The sequence below is a fragment of the Camponotus floridanus genome, unplaced genomic scaffold, assembly GCF_003227725.1.
Source record: "Camponotus floridanus strain SB8 unplaced genomic scaffold, Cflo_v7.5 scaffold68, whole genome shotgun sequence".
Classification (NCBI taxonomy): Eukaryota; Metazoa; Arthropoda; class Insecta; order Hymenoptera; family Formicidae; genus Camponotus; species Camponotus floridanus.
The window spans coordinates 493,860-507,510 of NW_020229836.1; the positions used below are offsets into that span (position 1 = coordinate 493,860).

At 31.9% G+C, this 13,651-nt stretch overlaps 2 protein-coding genes across 5 annotated transcripts; one reads left to right on the forward strand and one right to left on the reverse strand.

Annotated features, from left to right (window-relative positions):
- Positions 1-2,233: 2,233 nt before the first annotated feature.
- On the reverse strand, positions 2,234-4,140 carry LOC105258550 (protein YIPF1). 2 transcript variants are annotated; one of them, XM_020029783.2, is made up of 4 exons: positions 3,726-4,140; positions 3,174-3,559; positions 2,906-3,086; positions 2,234-2,703 (listed from the first exon to the last, which is right to left on the reverse strand). In XM_020029783.2, exons 1-4 carry the CDS (start codon positions 3,874-3,876, stop codon positions 2,504-2,506), a joined length of 918 nt encoding a protein of 305 aa, XP_019885342.1. In that variant the 5' UTR covers positions 3,877-4,140; the 3' UTR covers positions 2,234-2,503. The 2 variants fall into 2 exon arrangements, with proteins under 2 accessions (XP_019885342.1, XP_011268176.1); XM_011269874.3 differs by having other exon boundaries at positions 3,675-4,130.
- A 468-nt stretch (positions 4,141-4,608) lies between these two features.
- Positions 4,609-8,076, forward strand: LOC105258551 (beta-1,4-mannosyltransferase egh). 3 transcript variants are annotated; one of them, XM_011269875.3, is made up of 3 exons: positions 4,609-5,022; positions 5,971-6,779; positions 7,064-8,076. In XM_011269875.3, exons 2-3 carry the CDS (start codon positions 5,976-5,978, stop codon positions 7,634-7,636), a joined length of 1,377 nt encoding a protein of 458 aa, XP_011268177.1. In that variant the 5' UTR covers positions 4,609-5,022; positions 5,971-5,975; the 3' UTR covers positions 7,637-8,076. The 3 variants fall into 3 exon arrangements, with proteins under 3 accessions (XP_011268177.1, XP_011268178.1, XP_011268179.1); XM_011269876.2 differs by lacking the exon at positions 4,609-5,022 and adding an exon at positions 5,031-5,370; XM_011269877.3 differs by lacking the exon at positions 4,609-5,022 and adding an exon at positions 5,636-5,818.
- The last annotated feature ends 5,575 nt before the right edge of the window (positions 8,077-13,651 follow it).

A 13,651-nucleotide genomic window follows, 5' to 3' on the forward strand; every position in this document is an offset into this window, starting at 1 on the left:
TACATGTCGTAAAAATGTGAGTTTCTCAAAATCGCTTCCACTAATGTATATTTGATTACATTGCGCCGTTTAAATTTTATTAGAAATTCTCTCTTTGAAACAACGTATGTGTGGAAATAAATGAGAGAATCCGTGAATAAACTACAGATATAATTTTAGTATATAGAGAGGAAAATAATTATCTCCGCTATATTTCGATCAATTGCACTTTGTATGAGAAGTCGAATGCAAGATTGTTATTTGTGTCATCCTACAGTGTGTTGTCTACTTTTCTTTACTACGAAACTACGAGTTCAATATATATATATACAGTTGTTACGTAAATCAAATTATGCGATTATTAACTAAATATGCGACTGAATAATCAATTTAAAAAAAAGTATAATAGGGTACACATACGCAAATATATAGTTTGCTCGTAGATGTGTGCACTTTACATAATATCGATTTGTCGTGTGTACGACAGTTCGATATTGAATGAAATAAATGAGTTTATTTACGAGCATTATATATACGTATGTTACAATATATTAATTGATAAAACCAGGGTACATATGTGTGTAATACGTTAACGCGAGACGTTTACACGCGAGCATCCCATAGCATATGTGGACAAAACAATTATTGTATATTATAATCGTGTTCGACGGGGCGTGAAATATTGTAAATAAACACATATTTCACATCGATTTCGACCGTCGAGCACAGTACGAAACATGTAAATGTATTTATTTAGAGATCATAAAGGGGAAAAAAAGTAGCGTTGCGTGTGTATGAAAATATAATAGAACAAAAGAAAAAAAAAAAGAAGAGCAGTATAACTCGATACTAGACTGTCGTAAATTTATTAACTTATTATTATTGTTCCTGCCTATTCGCGCAATCTTTGACTGCAATATATCGTAAACACGTCGGACCAACGTCGTTGTGAGCACTAGCTGTAAATTTTGACACCATTACAGCCTCTCGTCGTCGAGCACTGTCACTTCGCGAAAAAAGAGAAAAAAAAAAGAAAAGGAAAGGAAGGAGACATCGTATACTTCAACATACGGTGAATTTGATCTTTTCTTCGCCAAATCACAAAATTTAGATTCCTTGTTCATATATCATATTGATATAAGATAAATGTTTCTATTAATGCGCGTTAGCTATATAATGCACATAGCTATTCGATACATTATATATATATATATATATATATATATATATATATATATATATATATAGAGAGAGAGAGAGAGAGAGAGAGAGAGAATTCATTTACATCTAGAATTTATCAACTTCGATGCAATTAACAGCTAATATCTTTTAATAATCGAACATAACTTGCCCATGTATTTCAAAATGTGGTATTTGCTTTATAAAAATAAAAAAAAATATACATTATACAGAGTTTATGCAACCGAAGATAGTATAATGGAGAGACAGGTGCTCGGCTCCAAGTATAATATATATTCTAGGCTTTTATCCGTAGAATTTTTCCTTGTATTTTATACGTACATAAATACATATGACGCTCACATCGACAAGGCTTGTAAGTGAATTTCATCCCGAGACGATCCTTCAATATAATAATAATGTATCCCGAAGAAGAACACGATTTTCTGTCAAAGAATTAATTCTCCAAATTCTTTCCGATTTTCTTTTCGCGAGTATCATTCGTAACGTATTATTGAAGAGCAAGTTCCTTGGCTGTAGCTTTCGATAATTCTCTCTTCTTTTTGCCACCTGGGAACGCAGAAATTGTCTCGCGAGGCTCAAAGTGAAGCAGCATCAGAGCCGCATTAAGCAATGCGTGTTATATTTATCGGCAACGACACCACCACTCATTGTCTGCGACTATGTGATTTCCGTTGCAACGGCGAGCGAATTACTATTGTCATGGTATATGTGTACTAAACACGCCGACGATAATAACATTAATGATAACAATTACAAAATAAATGTTGCCTTTTGTCACATTGGTAAATGGTAAATGAGCAAGATACTAATGAATTATGTGCGATTAATAATGTAATAATCTATTGTATTATAAGTATACTAATACCGCGCGGTCACGCATTATGTACAATGTCGTGGAGATTATTTCGTATGATTGTAAATGATATGTGTATTGCGTTGATGTAACGCGCCCCTATATTGTAGTAGGGCTGTGAAATAAATCAACCAGACACTTTGCTAGTCTTATATGTTACTATCCTTAAAGCACTTAAAGATTATTTAGCCAAAGATATATTCTTAATTTATTTATTCTTAACTTGCTTATTACGAGAGTTCAATCACAATATAAATATTACAATATAATTTTACATACAACGAAGATCGATACGCTGAGATAATTAGCACGATATTTATTCAACGAGTAGATATATAAAAGTCGGCGCTATATATAATATTCTTTTAAATAAAATAATATCTGATATACATGCGCGAATATAGATAAATTTCTCCCTAATAGTCTCCAAAATTTATCTATCATGAGGATCTGCATCTAGATGACATTTTAAGATGATGTAGATCCTACATAACTGTTATTTTGTGCTGCTTTATGTAATACATTGGTTTGCGTAGAGGAAGCTACTAATTCAGCCATGACTGGCACAGTGCTCTTTGATGGCACATGGAAAAAATATAGCATAAATCCTGCTGCTAGCAATAAATGCATACCCAGAATTACAGCAATATATATAATTCTATGTTTACCTATAAAATCAATTATTATATTAATTAATTATTATTAGTTATTTATTTCATTTATTATATCACATTTTCTATTTGTTAGATTAATTTATTTATTATATCACACATTTTCTATTTGTTAGATTAATTTATTTATTAAATTAATTATTCCTTATGTTTTTATGTATTTTAGCAGACAGTTTTAATAGACAGCAGTATCTTTTACCTGTAATCACTGGTAACAATGATCGTAACAAAACTCCTCCAGATAAAAATGTAGCTAGTATGACTAAACTCCATTGCAACCAACCAATTTGAATTGTCCATAGAAAAGCTACTGGAATATAAATGCTTAAAGAATATCCATACAGACATAAAAGTTCTAAAAGTCCTGGGGCAGCGTAAGACTGAAAAACAAAGATTATGCAATAATGCAATAAATAATGCAAGAGATTAAAGATTAGACAAAGAGCAAAGAAAAATATTATATAAACCTGAATTAGCTCTTCTTCAGTATTTCTTGAATTGTAAGTCCATTTCAATGCGCCCCATAGGGCTAATGGTAGAAGCCATGCGTATAAAAATATACAAGTGGCTGCATATGAAACAACATGAAAATCATACTTCCAATGATACTTGGCAGAACTGGCAGTCTGTAAATAGTTTGCCATATTCCCACTGATTGCAATGGAAAATACTAAAGTTACACATATCCAGAAGGGCCCGTACAAATCTGGATTTGGTCTTATATGCGTTATAAGATAATTATCGCTACCATGTGGTACCATGGATCGCTTGAGTCTTTCCAAGACATCGTTTGTATTGACGTTGAAGAATTTTTGATAATATTCGACTTTCCAAAAGTTGTGTTGAGCAGCAGCTATAAAAAAAATAAGACTTGGTTTAAGTTCCATATAAGTTAACACTAAAACGAAATTTATTTATTGATATAAAATTGAACAGAGACTTTTCTAGAAACATATAATTATAAATACCGTCTGTTTTATCGGTATTTATTCCTTGTAGGTCTTCTATCATGCCGATACCTGTAGAATCATTTGACAGGTTATTGAAAGGCTGGTGAGTGGAAGTCCCAGTATTCATTTGTCCCTCAAGATTACTGGCATGGCTCATCGATGGGAAATCGTGAAAAGATATAAACTGCGAATTCGTATTTTTCGTTTGACCACTATCCATGATTCAATGTAATGTTCCTTTTATATCCTCAATTCACACTTCGTTGTGACAAGTGCCATGTACACGTCGCATATTGACCAATCACAGTCAAGTATGAAGAGAGTACTCAATTTCTTAAGGGCTTAAATTACCTATTGTAGATCGGGACTAAAACAAGATTGTGGTTCAAGAGTTACGTTTATGCTTTTTCAGATATTTTTCCCATTTTAGTTTACGTGACGCGTGTACACCATTCTTTACAAAATGACGTAAATATTATAAAGGATCCTATCCAGAAAGACAAGAGAAAATAATTGACCAATCGCATGTCATTATAAAGGCTGTTATTTGTATAAAACTGCGACTGAGAGGCAGAGAGAAGACTGAAGATGTCCCGCTTTTGCGTGAAAAGAGAGAACATACTAATATTTTTATATAATAAATTATTATTAATTAAATTATTTATATTTTTATTTATATTATTTATATTATCAGAGGGACATATGTATTACCCTCTGAGAACATTCATGGATATTGGCTTTGTAGTTCATATCCACGTTTTCAATGTCCATAGAGGGAGTATCGCTTTCAGGGATCACCTAAAAGCAGGCCATGACATTTCTCAGTCTTCTCTCTGCTAGAGGTGACTCTCTGTATACAATATATATTCTACGATCGTTTATTCCAAGAATCGTGGATTTTTGGCTCTCTTTTCTTCTCTTTTAATACTTATTAAATGTATATTTACTTCATTCTGATCGCAGAAAAAATACATAATACAGTTGTAAAATATAAAGAAAGATCTCGTACGTAGTTCATTCAAAGTATCAGTCTACTCAAGCGCGATTACGCGCAGTGGCGTCACAAGAGGCTCTCTTTTTCTCGCGAGAAGGCGTTGCTCGTACTCTTTTCAAGATCGCCGACGTTAAAAAGCGCGAAGCGGTAATCGAATCATTAGCCTTACAGATGATGTATACATGTATGTGTATGTAATATGCGTATAATGTGCGTTCGCGCAACGAATGCGGTGCTCCTGAAATTGCATTGAAATTAGGAAGATGCATTTACGCGGCGATTGAGTCGATCGTTGCAATCGCGGATAATGGGCAGAGTCGGCGCGTCCACAATCGTCACGAACGCTTAAGAATTCGTCGCCCATCACTGCAGGTTCGTATGTAATTGCGTCCGCAATGTTGCCAAAGAACGCGTTCAGGCATTCGGCTTGACGTTTGCGTCGAGTCGCACGAAATTGACAGGACGCGCGCAAACATTAACCTCCTCTCGAGGTCGCGCGTATGACGTTTACACGACGCTCGTTTACGATCGGCTGATACTCTGGTATGCCAGGCATTCCGTTTCCAACACACTCCACAAATCATGTCGCGGTATCGATAAGCTCGAGTATCGTGTTATCGGGGGGCGGAGGGAGCGATAGCGGATGAAACGCTTTCGCGCGCATCGAGGCCCGTCAAATTTCCCGAGGACATTAGCGAGTACGGTGTTCCCTTAATTACGGTAATACTTCAATTATAACGTTCAAATTCGACAATAAGTATTTTAAGTCATAATTCTCTGTGAAATGATTGCATTTATTTTTGCGATAAACTGGGTATCGTAACGCTTTAATTATCAATTTATTATCTCGCGAATTCTGAGTCACAGGAAATGATTCTAATTTTCTACAATTACGGGTTTCTTATTGGCAATACAATTTAGTCGACCATGACATGTAGCAATGTTGCATTAGCCGTGTGGGTGTATATGTATGTGTGCATATATAGAAATATGTATATGTATGTTATGTGTAATGATAGAACTGAAGGCCAAATTAATCTTTGCTACAAAGTTCAAAAATAGTTGCTCTCATCATTCGCTAAGCATACCAACTGTGTTATAATTTAGATTAAATTGTTTTTTCAAATAAATCAGACATGAAACATAATCTCTGATATCTTGTAGCGTGGTATTGATATAACTAATAAGTTATTTTAATTGTTTTTAATTGTTTTTTTAAATTGTTTTTAAGTGCTTAGATTAAGGATAGTTATTTAGATTAAATATAGTTGAAATTTATAAATGCAATATTATTCATAAGATATGTATTATAATTTGCAGGAATAATGTTGAACAGTATAACAAAACACATTTTACATTGCTGTCTGCTGCTCATAGTCATATTGGTATTTGAATTTGTGTCTGGTGGACTTCGATGGAACGCAGACCAAAAAGAAGAGATTGACCCATGGACACGATACGGCATTATTGGTGCAATCACTTTGTACCTGTTGCGTACAGTGACGTTTCTTTCGTTGCCTCAAGTTTTATTCAATTTTATAGGATTAACGATATACAATGCATTCCCTGATAAAGTAATCTTAAAAGGCTCACCTCTGCTTGCACCATTTGTTTGTATAAGAATAGTGACACGTGGGGATTACCCACATTTAGTGAAAACAAATGTGAAGAGAAACTTAGATAAATGTATAGAAGCTGGTCTTGAAAATTTCCAAATAGAAGTAGTGAGTGATAAACCAGTTGGTTTAATACCGCATCGTAGGGTACGAGAAGTAATTGTACCTTCAAATTATCGCACAAGTAGTGGTGCCTTATTCAAGGCTCGTGCTTTGCAATACTGCCTCGAGAATTCGGTAAATGAATTAGCTGATCATGACTGGATTGTTCATCTTGATGAAGAAACTTTGATGACTGAAAATTCCGTTCGTGGCATATTGAATTTTGTATTGGATGGTAAACATCAATTTGGCCAAGGATTAATCACATATGCTAACGAAGATGTTGTTAATTGGATCACAACATTGGCTGATAGTTTTAGAGTAGCAGATGATATGGGAAAGTTACGATTACAATTTACCATGTTCCACAAGCCATTTTTTAGTATGAAAGGGTCCTATGTTGTCACACAGGTAATTTTTAATCACATTTTACTAATTTAATTTATCAATTTTACAGACGTTTAAATTTCTTATAAAATATATTTTTCCCCCTCTCTTATATATATTTATAAAATATATAAAAATATAAGAGAGGAGGAAAAAATACATTTTATAACAAATTTAAACGTCTGTAAAATTGATAAATTAAATTAGCAAAATGTGATTAAAAATTAACTTTAGAAAATATTAAAACAGTAATAAATATATTTATTATTTTTATACATGTAAAATTTTTTATAAAATATGTATTATAGATGGGAGCAGAAAAGCAGGTTTCGTTTAATAATGGATTAGATGGATCCGTTGCCGAGGATTGTTTCTTTGCGATGAAAGCATTTTCTCAAGGATATACGTTCAACTTTGTAGAAGGCGAAATGTGGGAGAAATCGCCATTCACTCTATGGGATTTTGTACAGCAAAGAAAAAGATGGCTGCAAGGTATATTACTTGTTGTGCATTCCAAATCAATTCCATTAAGAAAAAAATTATTGCTGGGTATTTCATGTTACTCGTGGGTGACAATGCCACTTTCCACTTCTAACATTATCTTAGCCGGATTGTGTCCGATTAACTGCCCGCCATTGATCGATTTTCTATGCGCTTTTATCGGCGCCGTAAATATTTATATGTATGTGTTCGGAGTAGTTAAATCATTTTCCCTATACCGTTTTGGTGTTGCTCGATTTATGCTTTGTATATGCGGTGCATTGTCCACCATTCCGTTTAATATAATTATCGAGAACGTTGCTGTCATATGGGGCTTATTTGGTAAGAAACACAAGTTCTATGTCGTTAACAAAGAATATAGACCACCAGTGACTGTATGATGTGTCATCAGTTTAGAGCTCTTATCTAACTGGTGCATACTTAGCAGCAGTATAAAGTTTCCATTGTGCATGCGCATAATTAGTACCTGTAAATTTACATAGAAAAACATCATCATCACAAATAAAATATTTATAACTAGTATTATATAGGAATTACAAAATTTCTATGATAAATGGAGCAGAAAATTTTATGCAAAGAAAGATATAAAGTAACATAACAATAGATGTAGCTCCAGTATTAAAAACATATTCTGCGTTGGCATTAGAGCATTGCGCCAAATCTCTATTAAAAGTACTTGTCATTTATTAAAAATATATTTATGCCAATATCTTGTTCTCAGTACAAGTCATACATGTCATGTGTATTTTTGATCTCATGTAAACATGTTTAGCATTCATTAAGTTAAATTATTTACATGTTCCTCCTTTCGTGTTAAATTTATACATATCTTTACATATTTTAATGTAATTTTTAATATCACTGATACTTGTCGTGTTCAGAAATATTTTATCTTTGCCATATTTCAGTATTTTTTTTTTTTTTCTTAATATTGCCTCATGAAGTGTTATGCATATTGGTAACAATTTCATATTGATAATTTCTGAAATATTTAGATTATCTTACTTAATAGCAACAAGTCTTATACATTATTATAATTCAGGAACCTGTGATAAATTTTGTTTCGCCTAACTTTTTTATACTTCAGAAAAATATACAAACTTTTATTAATCGTGCGTAAAAACACTAATTTAAAGAATGATGTAATAAAAATTACGAAATAATTTATTTTCTTTATATCCGGATATTTAATGGTTTTATAAAATGTTTTCAATTTTATATATTTTATAAATATAGATCTTAATTAATGACAATATAATATAATATATACTAATTATATTGGTTTATAATTCCAATATGATTAGTATGTGTGTGTATAAGTACTTAAGTATATCTTAATTATTACGAAGAAATAACATCTTTAAGAATATATATAAATATATATTTATCTCTTTTTTCTTCTCTTTCTGAAACTTCTCTTTCTAAAACTAAAAACTCATATGTATCTTCTAAAATAAATTTAATTTTAGTATTTTAAATATTAAAATATTTATATGAGTAAATTTTCATATACGAAAAAATTAAGGAAATTAGAAAAGAGAAAAAGAGAGAAAAAATATAAAAATTTTTAAATCTAAACAAAGGAAATTTTAACTTTAAAGCTATTAAATTTCTTTTTACATATATATGATTATAAATTAAACTATATCTTATATTAGTAGTTTTCGCGCGACATCTTTGAAAAAAAAATGATATTAGATACAATTGATATTGAAAACTTAATGTGATTTTGTTATACAATGCATAATATTTTATTTATTAAATTACACATAGAAAAATAATCATCATTCATGAACACACATTTAAAATATCATTTTGTCACAATAATACATTTTTACAAAACATTTTAACAAAACATCTGTATCAATATTTTTTGGTTTTAATATTTACAATAATGTATCTATTACATAAATAAATTTGAAAAGTTTATTTATTTAATAATCAAGTTAGTGCTTCCCGCATATACATACATATAATACACAGAGCATTAAATTTATAACATAAATTATATAATGTTTTTTTAGAAATTTAAAAACCTTTTTTTATGATTTATGATGATATGGAATGGACTTAGAATAACAAAGCAATATATTTAGCAAGACTTATTATATCTAGTCAAGAAGATATAAAAAATATTGAAAGGCACGAAAATTTCTATCATAATATGCACGTATAAATAAATAATATAAACCTGCTAACACACTGTGTTACTGCAATATTGAATATAATTATTTTCAAATATTTTATTTCTAATAAGATTATAATTTTAAAGAGATTTGGAAATTTTTAAAATTTCAATTTTTAGAGATCTGCAAAATTTCTTCAGTCTTATAATTAAATTTTATTAAATTTTTTTCATAAGGCAACGGTATATAAATAAATTGTGCAGCTTTAAATTACTATATTCAGCATTAATATAATTAATATAATTCAGCATTAATATAATTAATATTATAATAATACAAAGATCACGATAATTTCATAATTTCAAATATTATACACACATTTTCCATATAATTATATCTTAGTAAAATTAATTACTATAAAACTACTATAATCATATTGTTTCATATTGATTATAGCAATTATAAGCTATCTCTCTGATTGCATTCGATTATATAATTTTATTGCATAATATTATTATATAATCATAAATTGAGCATATTATGTTGCGTCTCATATATATGTAGAGACATTATGTAAGATATTCAAATGAATTACATTTTTTTAAGTATTTTATTGTGTCACATGAAAAATGAACAAGCACATTTGTACGCTAGTCTCATATTTCAGCCATTTATTTACAGCATTCAAACAGTAATGTTAGTATAAATCAAACATAAAGATTATAAATGCGAAGAAATATAATTTATATTATTTTGGATAAATAAATGTAAAACCAGAATTTCCCAATTTTATAATTTAAATCTATTTTCAATATTAGTATTTTTTGCTTCTGCAGATATTATTTTCAAGAGAGAGAGAAAGAGAAGAGAGAGAGATCATGATATAAATAAATATATAAAAGAATTTACAATAAAACTATGAGAGATTATCTTGGAGTAAGCTAAAAATTTTTTATTTGCAATTTTATTATAAAATTATTTAGAACTTATTTAAAACTTATTTAAAATTTATTCTCTTCTATTATATTCTTCTCTAAAATTTAGTTTATTTATTATATGTTATCTATGTTACATGTGTTATCTATTTATTACATATGTAATGACTAATTATAATTTTGAGAACTTCTGGATTATGGATTAATTAAATATGAATCAAATTATACGAAGAGATACAGTTTTATATCACGAAAGATAATAAAAGTAACTTATTGTTTTTTAGCATAACTATTTTCATTCAATTGTCTTGAAATGTTACATCATGTTGGAACTTGAATGTTTTATCCGAAATGATTTTATTTTCACATCATTTGTCATGCACTAATTAATTTTGCGTCTTTTTTTAAATGTATAACATTTCTTGTTATATAGTATAGTACAATATACTAGGCAGCGAAATTTATAGTATCAAATTAGAATCATTGTAAAATTTTGGATTGTTATGATAATTACAGTTGCTGCATTAAATTAAGGAAAAATATTAGATAGTTCATATATATTGAGAAAAATATAAAAAGGAATTAAAAGTAAGTCATTACTTTGCAATAAATGTATGCATTTTTATCTCCTAGATTATAAAGTAATTTTCACTGTTTTTCAATACTATTTTATCTGACGCGTGACATACTCCTCCAAAAATAAAATTTATACAAAAAAGTTCAGAAATTTATGTGTTAACAGATTCTCATTGAGAATATATTTACATCTGTTTATAATTATGGGTTGAATTATACTATTACGAAGATTTATTAAAAAAAGTGAAACTGAATTTTCTTGTATTGATTTTGTTTGCATTATTTTGTTATTTGTATTATTTATAAGTTTGAAATGCAATTACACAGTTCCGTAAATAAGTAAGATTCTTTATTATTTATCGTCTCTTTATTATACGTATTATCTACTAATAATCACTTATATATTTATTCGTGATTTTTTTTAATGACAAAATGTTATCACATAATGACTTGCCAGTATTTTGTGGAATTGTAATCAACTATTATTAATTGTCATCGTTTTAGACTTACAAACAACATATTTCCAGTTATATCTGGCTATATTGTGCTATGACGCATTATTATGATAGGATTATTATAAGAATAAATATATATAATATAATATATGTGTGTATATAAATGTGTGTACTTTTAAATATGAGACGTGCGCATGCACTGTTTATAATGACGTTTACAATATTTGCTTCCCACTCCATATATCCATAGACATAAAATATATAGGGAGCTTACCAGCAAGAAAATAGATATAATGTCTCTTGCATAATTGGTTGTGAAATGAAAAATTTTTAAAGTCCCGAGAATTTTTCTACTTGCGACAGCCAATCGTGTCTTTTGCCAGAAAGCTCCCTAAATAAGATACGTAGCCAATCATAGACTTGGAAATGTCTACACATGGAGTATATAAATTCTATGAGTATGCTCATCTACTCGTATTTGATAACAGTACGAGAAACGATTTATCTCACAAGTGATACAAATATTTTGTAAGCGCATTAAGGTGCGGCCTCATTGACGCTAAAAAGTAGCGTCAACCATTGGTTGAACAAAGAGGTAAGTATAGTTGCTTCATTGTTCAACCAATGGTTGACGCTACTTTTTAGCGTCAACCATTAGTTGAACAAAGAGGTAAGTATAGTTGCTTCATTGTTCAACCAATGGTTGACGCTACTTTTAGCGTCAATGAGGCCGCATCTTAAAGGTGCGGCCTCATTGACGCTAAAAAGTAGCGTCAATCATTGGTTGAACAAGGAGGTAAGTATAGTTGCTTCATTGTTTAACCAATGGTTGACGCTACTTTTTAGCGTCAATGAGGCCGCATCTTAAGGTGCAATTTCATTGACGCTAGAAACCAGCGGCAAATTAAAATCACTAGACTTTCTCTAGATATGGCGTCAATAAAATAAAGTTCAAACAGCTTCAACTTTTTCAGTGTGTAAAGCGCTACTTTTTAGCGTCAATGAAATTGCACCTTAACAGTTGGCAGCCCTACGAGATAGGCTGTGCAGCACTGCGCGTATATAAAATAAATTTGAAATCGCTTCTAGCCTAACCATCTTCACGCGATCGACTTTATTTGAATTGCATGGCATCGCATCGAATTATGATGCGGCGCCGATTTGTTCGAACATAATTCGGGACATCGCGATGCTGTATAAGCGTCGAATGAGCACGAATTGTCACGCAAATATGATAAATCACATCTACTCACCGTTCACCGGCTGTTCCACAGGCCGCTCCACTCGCTCGCCTCGGGACGTCCCATTCCGATCTTGATGCACACGATATCATCAACGCGAACGCGCGACACTTTATTTGGCACTCCCGATATTCGCTCGCATCCGATAATCATCATCAAGGGCGCAAATAACGCGACGCGACTTCGCTCCATCTTCGCGATCGCGCTATCACTGAACTGTGAAAAATAGCTGTCGCGCACTTTCACCGACATATTATGAAAGTCGCGCGATCATCCTTGGACACTTTCGACGCTCTTTCACTCGCGATATTCGTTTAAAAACGGTTAAAAGACGCGAAAAATGCGGACGTACGACGATCCGTGTAACTGCGTATGACTCCGATTCACGTATGACGCGTATGACGTAGCTATGACGCGTATGACGAAGCAGTCACGCGCCAACATGGCGGCCAAACCAGTGCGCAGAAACGAATGCGCACTGGTTCGGCCGCCATGTTAGCGCGTGACTGCTACGTCATACGCGTCATACGTGAATCGGAGTCATACGCAGTTACACGGATCGTCGTACGTCCGCATTTTTCGCGTCTTTTAACCGTTTTTAAACGAATATCGCGAGTGAAAGAGCGTCGAAAGTGTCCAAGGATGATCGCGCGACTTTCATAATATGTCGGTGAAAGTACGCGACAGCTATTTTTCACAGTTCAGTAATAGCGCGATCGCGAAGATGGAGCGAAGTCGCGTCGCGTTATTTGCGCCCTTGATGATGATTATCGGATGCGAGCGAATATCGGGAGTGCCGAATAAAGTTCGCGCGTTCGCGTTGATGATATCGTGTGCATCAAGATCGGAATGGGACGTCCCGAGGCGAGCGAGTGGAGCGGCCTGTGGAATAGCCGGTGAACGGTGAGTAGATGTGATTTATCATATTTGCGTGACAATTCGTGCTCATTCGACGCTTATACAGCATCGCGATGTCCCGAATTACGTTCGAACAAATCGGCGCCGCCGATAATTCGATGTTCATAATTCGATGCGATGCCATGCAATTCAAATAAAGTCGAT

What these genes read in the sequence shown, in the direction of transcription:
- LOC105258550 (XM_011269874.3), bottom strand. Translation starts at nt 3,876, where the DNA reads ATGGATAGTGGTCAAACGAAAAATACGAATTCGCAGTTTATATCTTTT. An exon ending in CTGAAGAAGAGCTAATTCAG is followed by an intron (nt 3,087 to 3,173) that starts GTTTATATAATA and finishes TTTGTTTTTCAG; the next exon opens with TCTTACGCTGCCCCAGGACT. An exon ending in ATTGTTACCAGTGATTACAG is followed by an intron (nt 2,704 to 2,905) that starts GTAAAAGATACT and finishes TTGATTTTATAG; the next exon opens with GTAAACATAGAATTATATAT.
- LOC105258551 (XM_011269875.3), top strand. Translation starts at nt 5,976, where the DNA reads ATGTTGAACAGTATAACAAAACACATTTTACATTGCTGTCTGCTGCTC. An exon ending in GGTCCTATGTTGTCACACAG is followed by an intron (nt 6,780 to 7,063) that starts GTAATTTTTAAT and finishes TATGTATTATAG; the next exon opens with ATGGGAGCAGAAAAGCAGGT.